At 33.8% G+C, this 10,253-nt stretch overlaps 1 protein-coding gene across 1 annotated transcript; it reads left to right on the forward strand.

The window, feature by feature from the left end:
• The first annotated feature begins 499 nt into the window (after nt 1-499).
• On the forward strand, nt 500-4,506 carry LOC108450978 (glutamate receptor 2.7-like). The gene is made up of 5 exons (XM_017748729.2): nt 500-1,036; nt 1,115-2,406; nt 2,694-3,000; nt 3,200-3,597; nt 3,910-4,506. The coding sequence occupies exons 1-5, from the start codon at nt 712-714 to the stop codon at nt 4,282-4,284; spliced, it is 2,697 nt and encodes an 898-aa protein (XP_017604218.1). The 5' UTR covers nt 500-711; the 3' UTR covers nt 4,285-4,506.
• The last annotated feature ends 5,747 nt before the right edge of the window (nt 4,507-10,253 follow it).

The following is a 10,253-nucleotide window of genomic DNA, read 5'->3' on the forward strand; positions in this document are numbered from 1 at the left end:
ATCGAACATATAATAATTTCAAATCTTTTTAGAAAAAAGATATTTTATCTTATAGTAGTTAGCTTCAGTCTTCTTACAAAACTTTTGTTATTGGGTTAATCATACACTTCATATGTTTCTAGTTAATCTTATTGCAATAAGTGTTATCCGAAAATTTACTCAAAGCAAATTCGTCAACGTTAAGTTTGAGAGCGTTTTTATTTTACTGGACCAAAAGAACTTGATGAAGATATGATATATTTCAAGAAAAAAGTCATTTTTTTATAATTTATAATAAAAGAATAAAACCCTAACAATATTACAATTAACGTGACTTAAACTTAATCCACATGAGTTAATCAACCAGACGGGAAAACATGGCTATAAATTTTCTTCAATGATTAAGACATACAAGCAGATGTAGTATATTCGGTGGTGATTCAAGGTAAATAAGTACGTTGACTTTTCCTCAATATAATTGAAATATATACAATTTTTCTTCGTAGTAATTGTCACGTTCTTTACATATGTTAAATGGAGTTGAAATATGCTCGTCTTTTCTTGGCAGACTAAGTCCAATAAAGGCTGAATATTAACATTCAACTTTTACGCTTAAAGGCTTTTGATAGTTCAGACGGCCTTACATATATCATATTATCATATATACTTTTTAATAAGCTTTTTCCTTCATTAGTTATTATTTCGTGTATATTTTATGAGTTGTTTATCAACATGGACGATTCATTTTGCTATCATGTCAAAGCCCAAAACTCTCGCCCTCGCTGCATCTTTTTTGCCAGTAGAGTTTTGAAGCTTTGGCTTTTCTTTTTTGTCTTCATATGCCTTCTTGTTTTATCCAACGGGGAGGAGACCACGAACGCTAACAAGCTTATTAAGATTGGCGCAATCATCGATATTAATTCGCGTACTGGTAGAGAAGAGAAAACTGCATTGGATGTTGCTGCTCAAAGTTTCAATAACAATGATTCAAACAACCACAAGCTATCCCTCCACATTCAAGACTCTGGAAGAAATCCCCTCCTAGCTGCTACTGTTGGTTAGTCATTGTTTTATCTGAATAAATTCTGCTTCCTTTTGTGTTGGTCTGAACTCTGAATAATCATATTGATAACAGCTCGGAAGTTGATTAAAGAACAAGAAGTTGAAGTGATCATTGGCCTGGAGACATGGGAAGAAGCAGTTGTGGTCGGTGATATTGGTAGCCGAGCTCAAGTTCCAGTTCTTTCTTTTGCAGCACCGGCCATCACACCGCCATTAGCAACCACTCGCTGGCCCTTCTTGGTAAGAATGGCTAACGAAGATTCCAAAAGGATGAAATGCATTGCAGCTATCATTGGTCTATTCAACTGGAAAAGGGTTATAGTTATTTATGAAGACGATGTCTTTGGTAGTGAATCTGGGAAGTTAGCTCTTTTACCTGAGGCGCTTCAAGATGTGGGTTCGGAGGTTGAATTCCGATTGGTTCTTCCTCCATTTTCTTCTGTGACTAATCCGAACGTTGCTGTCCATGAGTTGTTGAAGAAGCTACAGAAGAAACAATCTCGGGTTTTTTTTGTTCTTCACTCATCCTTCTCAATGACGATACATTTGTTTGAAGAGGCTAAAAAGAGTGGACTTGTGGGAAAAGACTCAGTTTGGATAGTCACAGAGACCATCTCGAGTTACCTCGACTCTTTTAACAGTTCAGTGATTTCGTCAATGGAAGGTACTTTAGGAATCAAGACCTACTATTCTGAGGAAACTAGTCTATACAAGAAGTTTTATACCAATTTCCGGACAACTTTCAGAAATAAATATCATGAGGAAGATAATTCCCAACCAGGTATTAACGCCTTACGTGCCTATGATAGCATTGGAATCATCACGCAAGCTATGGAGAAACTGAAAAGTGATGGAAAGAGTCCAAAAAAATTGTTGAAAAAGATACTTTCAAGCAATTTTACTGGTGCAAGTGGTGAAGTATGTTTCGAAGAAGGACAACTGTCGTATGATCCTATACTGAGGATTGTAAACGTGGTTGGGAAAAGGTACAAAGAGTTGGATTTCTGGTTGCCAGGGATTGGGTTCTCAAGAAATCCTGGAGTGAAGAACGAAACTGGTTATGTTGGTGAAATATCTCAAGATTTGGGTGGTCGAGTCAATTGGCCTGGTGATTCAAAGCTTGTTCCAAAAGGATGGGCAATGCCCACAGATGAAAAGCCTTTGATTGTTGGAGTTCCAGCAAGAACCTCATTTGAGAAATTTGTAAAGGTTGTCGATGGTAAACTTCCAGGCGTAAAGAACTATGATGGTTTCTGCATTAAACTTTTCTATGAAGTTCTTAAGGTGCTAGGTTATCATCTACCTTACCATTTTGATCCCCACAATGGCACATATGATGAACTTGTTAACAAAGTCTACAACAAGGTAATAGCTCTTTATTTTTCAATTCATGCTTATCATTAAGGATCTCTACTGCAAATGAAAACAAACCTTCTATCCTTCATTTTTCTTTTAATAATTGAATTATACTTGAAATTTCATAGATAAGATGTGTAATTTGGACTCGGTCTTCTTGACACCTGTGTGGTGAAGAAAATTAATGAGAATAACCACAACGATTAGGATTCTCGTTTTTGTTTTCTTATTTCTATAATTTTGTCTCTTATGAGGTTTTTGTTTGTTTTTTTCTTGTGTACCAAAATCAATGGAAGACTTATGACGCTGCTGTCGGTGACATAACGATACTAGCTGATAGAGCAGATCATGTGGAATTTACTCAGCCATATGCAGAGTCAGGGTTGTCCATGATAGTTCCAGCAAAGTCGGAGGACTCGGCATGGATTTTCGTGAAACCTTTCACCATCGAAATGTGGTTGGTCACTGCCGCCATCTTAATCTACACCATGTTCATAGTTTGGGTGTTGGAGCACCAGTCCAACCCTGAGTTCAGAGGTCCCTGGAACCATCAGATTGGAACTGCAATTTGGTTCGCTTTCTCCTCCCTTTTCTTTGCTCACAGTAAGTTTCACTGCCATACCAAGAACTCTTGACGAGTATTAATGTGAGAATTGAGGGAAAGCTACATGGCATAAAATTCAAAGATCCAATAAATGAATGGTCCCTACATTAAGGCTGTTGTTTCTGGATGGAATTCAGCCTTAAAAACCAATTATTCATTCATTCATATATGTTTATTTTTTGACAATGACTTGTGCAGGAGAGAAGGTTTACAGTAACCTCACTCGAATGGTGGTCGTAGTGTGGCTCTTCGTTGTGCTGGTCTTAAACTCAAGCTACACCGCTAGCCTAACATCAATGCTGACGGTCAAGCGATTGGGACCAAATGTTACAGATATTGAATTGCTAAAGAGGGCCAACTTGAAAATTGGGTGTGATGGAGATTCATTTGTAAGGACATACTTGGAGAAGGTTCTTAATTTTAAAAGTTATAATATTGAGAACGTCAGCAGTGAATATAAGTATGAAGGGGAATTCAAAAGCCACCGCATTGCTGCTGCCTTTCTTGAACTACCTTATGGCAAAGTTTTCCTCAGTCATTACTGCAAGCAATTTACCACTTCCACACCTACCTTCCGATTTGGCGGTTTAGGCTTTGTGAGTACATAATATTATTACCATAACTTAATATGGCATGTTCCAGTTTCAACAAGAAATTAATAGGAAAAGTTTTTTTGTTTTTTTAAATTACTAAGAATGAACTAGAATCTCCAAATGTGTTGCACTTGGAAGATATATACTGAACTCTGAAGAAGCCAACCTACGTACACATACATGCTTTGAATATTGACGTCGAACTCCTCCCTCGTAGAATTGTAGAATAGTCCTTTCTTCTTGCTCCTAGTTGTACCTTAGCTATTAATTAAACTTGTTCAAGGGTTTTCTTCTTTCCTGGAATTCTGTATGCAGGTATTTCAGAAAGGTTCTCCGATAGCCAAAGATTTTTCAAGAGCCATTTTACAGTTCTCTGAAAATGGATTTCTGTTGTCACTGGAAAAGGAATGGTTTTCTCCTTCGCTGGAGTGTTCAGCCGATGTAACCGACAGCAGTACAACTGATAGCTTGAGCATCCGCAGTTTCTGGGGTCTTTACCTTATATCTGAAGCTACATCCACCCTTTGTTTTCTATTCTTCTCCATGCGCTTGCTAAAGAAATATTACCGTCACCGAGTGGACAATGTAGATGAGAGTGTTTGGATCAAGGCAATTCGAGTTGCCAAATACTTTTATCTGGGAGATGTGGTTTTAGTTCAACGGGAAGCTTCAGTAGCTCCTGATCTATAACCAGATATCAATGAATGGAGGAGCCCTTCAACCTTAGATTCTGGTCACACTAACATGGATAATCTCGATGGCACATCATCACCAGCAGAAACTGAGATTGAAATGCCACTGCAAACTCAGAAATGACCAAGGATGTAATGACCTGAATTTACCTATACTGAAAAAAAGTATAATTTCGGATCTCTGTTTATGAAAAGTGGATTCGTAAATATTTATTTAAAATATTTACAAAGTAAAATAAGTGATTAATTAGAGTTTAATTAAGTGAATTTAGCTTAATTAAGGATAATTAGATAAAAGGATTAAATTAAATGAAGAGTGAAAGTTTAATTATAGAATAAAGAAAAGTAAAGAAACTAAAAAGGCAAATAAGCCAAAAAGGAATATAATATATACATTTGTAATACATGTATATATTCACTTATTATTTAAGTAAATAATTAATGTATTTATTATTATTTAATTGATATTATTTGATAAATAAATTAAATATAAGACAAGTGTATGGTAAAATAATTTATATGTGTACCAATAGTATACATACACTTGTAATACACATATATGAGGAAATAAAAAGAAAGAATTAGAATGAAAAGAAACAGAATGTGGAACGAAACAGGGGAAGGAAGAAAGAAAAAGAGAAAAGAAAGAAGAAAAGAGAAAATTGAAGGTTTGAAGCTTGGAAGTTTAATAGGTAAGTCAATTTAGTCCTTTTTATTTAATTTTGATGTTTTAGAAGTTTTGGAACAAGATTTTGATGAAATTAAGTTGATATTTTGAAAGTTATTAGATCTCTAGATAATGTTCATGTTGAGTAAAATGATGAATTAAGGGCTAAATTGATAGAAATTCAAGTTAGAAATGAAATAAGGATTGAATTGTAAAGTGATTCATAAGTTTTATGCTTTAAGGACTAAATTGAAAGAATTTTGAAATTATAGTTTTATGATGAAAAATAGATAATTATGTCTAAGTTTGGTTAAAAATTGAGTAGAAATAAAGTATGAATTAAGATAAAAAAAAGTAAGTGAATTTAGCTAGGATTAAATTGAAATTAAAAGTAGAAAATCAACATTTTGCACTAAGACTATTATAGACAGCAGCAGTAGTTTAAGTTTGAAAAATCACCAAAAATTTTAGAAATTGAATTAAAGGATGAATAAAATATGGAATTAAATCTTATTGAGTCTAGTTTCTTATAGAAGAAACGGTATAAGCAATTGAATTATAAATTATGAGATATAATGAATTTTGTGAGACAAGGTTAGAATGAATTCGGGTTCCCCTGTTCTGACTTTGGAAAATCACCAAAAATTGGATAAAAATAATTAGAGACTTAAAGTTATATTTTTAGAATCTATAATGAGTCTATTTTCAGGAGAAATCAACGGGAATATTATCCGAGTTTTGTAATGTGAGATAATTAATTTTTAGTGAAGAAGCGTTGAAACTGTCAGACATCAGAACAGGGATAAATTTAAAGAATAAACTGTACTTATTGGATAAATAAAAAATTCTTAAAATTTTATGGTAAAAATATATATGAGTCTAGTTTCAAGGAAAATTAGTGTATCTTAATTTTGAGTTTTATAGCTCCAGATATAAATAATTTAGTGACTATGACACAGATGGACAGCTTGAATATCCATAAAAGTAAATAATAAAAATTATAGATAATGTTACTTACAAGTGTATTATATACATTAAGGATGTGGAATGGAGAGGAGGAGGAGGAAAATATATATGAATATTCAGTTAGCATGGCTAAGTTGCATGTTTTAAGCTCATGGACTAAATTGAATATTATATTAATATTATATTATGTTAATAAAATAATAAAGTATAAAAGAATTAAAGAAATAAAGAAACAAAAGGAAATAGAAACAGAGTTGAAAACGGGAAGCAGGGGAGAAAAAGAGAAAGAAAAAGGGAAAGAAAAATAAAAGAGAAAACTAAGGATTTGAAGCTTGGAGTTAATTTGGTAAGTCAATTAAGTCCTTTTTAGTTAATTTTGATGTTTTAGGAGCTTTGAAACAAGATTTTGATGAAATTAAGTTGATAGTTCAAGAGTTCATATGTTTCCAAGTAGGGTTCATGTTGGAAAAATTATGGAATTAGGGATTTAATTGAATGAATTCTAAGTTAGAATTGATTAAGGGATTAAATTGTAAACTAGGCTATAAGTTTTATGTTGTAGGGACTAAATTGAAGAAATTTCGAAATTAGGGAAATATGCTGGAAATTTTATAGTTAAATATAAGTTTAGACAAAATTTGAATAGAAAAGAGAGTGAATTGGATTAAGAAAATAATTAAGTTTAGTTAGGATTAAATTGGGAATAAGGTAGGAGTTGTTTAGAAATTTAATTATTTATTATAATTAATGTTGTAAATAATAATGTAAATTACTATTATTTTCGTAGCCAACAAAGAACCGGAAGCATCAGCATATAAAGGAAAGGAGAAAGTCATCGAGGACTAAAACGGGAGAATTACGGTGTGTATTACTATAATTCAAATTTTAATTATTATTGATTGCTGAAATTTTAATTGTTATGTATGGTAAATAAGACTTGAGGTAAGTATGTGAAATCGATATGAATATTGAGTGAAAATGAAAGTGATATAAATTGAATCAAATTGAATTGAATAAGTGAATTATGGAATATGTGATTATTTGAAAAGTGTATTGATTGAAAATAAATAAATTGTGACAAATGTATGGTGTTGATGGTATACACTTGTGTGAAAATTAATTTGTATATGAATTAAGATAATAGATATTTGAATTGAATGAGTATTAAAAATTTTGTGTAAATAAAATTGAAATTAGAAAAAATAAAATAATACCCTATTAACTTGTCGGACTAGATTCGATACAAATGGCATGCCATTGGATTTGTGATGTGATGAAAAGATTGTAGTTCGGCCGAGAGGATGTTTCTGTTATTATATACTTCGGTTTATCCGAATAGGCATTTAATGCCTTATTGGTGTGTTTGGGAGGACATATTATATCGGTGTGTTATGGAGGATTTACAATATTCCGGTGTGTTTGGGTTGGACATTCGGTGTGTTTGGATGGAATCCAGTATCATCATAGTCCGAGCTTTGTTAATAGGGTAAATAATTGAAATGAAATTTTGAAAATGAGATTATTTGTTTTAGCACTATTGAAAAGTACGAGAAAGAATGTATGAACTAAATTATGAATTGAGTTAGTATGAGAAAAATAAATTATGAATTTAAGATTTATGAAGTAAAATAATTTTATATAAAAGTAGTTTAAATAATTATAAAATTTATGGTTGATGTTTGTAATTTATTAATGTTAAATAGTCTTGATTTATAGTAATACCACTGAGTATATCCATACTCAAATGACGGTTGTTTCCGTGCAGCAGTTAGTAGAAGTCAAGTGTCCCTACCAAGATCCGAACAATCCCGACTCCAACACAAACTTGGTGATGTATATTTTTCTTTTGGGTAAAGGTGGCATGTACATAGGTGTTATTTAGTCACTTGAATATGTATATTGTTTTGAGTGGTGAAGGATGAATTATAAGATTTAGATGGTTAAATGAAATGGTAAGGAAAGTACATGATATTTTGATACATGAACATTAAGTTGTTAAATGAATGAAGTTTATAATCAATTTTGAATGATGCTATGATAGTTATTAAGTTAAAATTATGTTCATGATATAAATATTAGTTATATGAATGTGAAATATTGGTGTTGGTTGTTTTGGTTTGAATTTGCGGGAGGTTTAGGTAAAATAAGCGTAATGTCACTAAATTTTTATAAAAAAAAATTGTAATACTCGAACAAGTCCCGTTCTACTTTTAATACGTGTTTGAACTTGAGAGTTCAAGATAGGGACTTAATTATTATATTATACTATGAAAGTTATATTAATTGTAAATTATTCGTAAGTTGTCTGATATGTCCGGTAATGTCTCATAACCTCGTTCCGGTAACGGTTTGGGGTTAGGGGGTGTTACATTCGAGGCAAAGCTTCTGTCAATGTCTTGGAACAGGCTTTCCATCAGCTGCCATGTGGTGTGTGCAACCACTATCTACAAGCCAATTGCATTTAACTTTACTTGTGCTTGCAAAGCATGAGGCAGTGAAGACATGCTCCTCTTGAGTTTGAAGATCCTCAGCAGCTTGGGCTAGGATCTGCTGCTGTGCTGGAGCCTTTCTTTTATTCTTGCACACTTTCTCAACATGGCCAAACTGTTTGCAGCTCCTACATTGGATGTCTGGCCTATACCAGTAATATTTCTCCAAATGTGTGGTCTTCTTGCAATGGATACATGGTGGAAACCTCCTCTTGCCTGCATCTCTCCTTGGTTTCTCCCTCTTGTCAAGTCAAGGCTTATTTCCTTTCTGACTTGAACTAGAGCTATCTTTGGCCTTTGCTTGGAAGGCTACTTCAGGATGCTCTTCCTGCCTATTAGCTCTTCTTTGTTCAAGAGCATACAGGGAGTTTATCAGCTTAGACAGTGAAATGGCTGACAAATCTATCGAGTCCTCAAGTGATGAAATCTTTGACTCGAACTTCTTTAGAAGGGTAGTGATGACCTTCTCAACAACTCTGCTTTCATTGAAGTCTTCTCTAAGGAGCCTTATGCTGTTGACAGTGGCCATAATTCTGTTTGAGTATTGCTTTATAGTCTCAGACTCTTTCATCTTCAGATTCTCAAAATCTCTCCTCAAGTTGATCAACTGTTGCTGCCTTGTCTTATCCGACCCCATGAACTCCTCCTTCAGCCTCTCCCATGCTTCCTTGGGTGTATTGCAGGCCATGATTTGAGTGAAGATTACATCAGACACTCAATTCTGCAAGCTTTGTGCTTCTTTGTACTCTTCTCAGCATGCTGCCTCATTTGAGCAATCGTGGGATTAGCCTTCAATAAAGGTGGTTTGAAATCATTCTCAACTACACTCCACAAATCTTGTGCTCCACAAATCTTGTGCTTGAAGGTATGTCTTCATCTTGACTACTCAAATATGGTAGTTCTCACCAGCAAACACTGGAGGTGGAGGTGGTGTGAAACTCATTTTGTTGAACCAAACTCAACAGCTTCAGATTCTTACTTCTCGTGCTTTTGTTTTCTCAAATGAAACAACCAACAACAGAGGCCCTCAAAGATGATAGGCTCTGATTACCATTTGTTGGAACAATGGCAGTAGAACAAAGCCAAAACAGAAGCAAAACAAAGAGATTGAAGCAAAAACAAAGAGAATGAGAGTTTGAACAAAGATGATGGCCGGACAACATTATAATTTTCATTGATAAAATTCAAAATATATGAGTTACAACTTACATGCCAATTTGACAGTTACCTAATAATGTAACTGCTTCCACTAATACAAGCCAAGACTATCTTTGAATTACAAGTAAAAGCAAGCTCACATTTCAGCTATTACATCAAGTACAAATCAAAAACTAATCCAACTAGCTTTAGTAACAAATTACAAGGAAACTAAACTAAGTTTCATAGGAACAAAATGGATCAAACTAGCTGCTGCACTCGGTTCTGCTCCATTGCTGGTTTGCATGGTGAGCTGCTGGTCACATGTTACATTGCGGGCCAATGCTCAACATTACTGCAGGTCTGCAAACCAGTTGTGGTATTCTGCTTTTGAGTTTTCTACTATCAGAAAACGAAGAGCAAAGTTAATAAGAAAAACTGAAAACAAAGTAAAATATGTTTTAAGAACAAACTCACGATGCCATCTTTTGCTTCATCAGATTTAGCTGCTGCCATAGCTTTGTTGTTCTCAGCCATTGCTAGAGTTAACTTCTTCATGGTGGCCCTAGTTAGGTCTTCAACACTACTCAATCATGACCAACATTCACTAGAAAGTTAGTAAGGACGATATAAAAGAAGCATTTAGAACAGTACTGACAACAATGCAACTGAGGATGAAAGGTCTGGGGACATTTCAAATTTTCCTTT

Source organism: Gossypium arboreum, chromosome 5, assembly GCF_025698485.1.
Source record: "Gossypium arboreum isolate Shixiya-1 chromosome 5, ASM2569848v2, whole genome shotgun sequence".
NCBI classification, from domain to species: Eukaryota; Viridiplantae; Streptophyta; class Magnoliopsida; order Malvales; family Malvaceae; genus Gossypium; species Gossypium arboreum.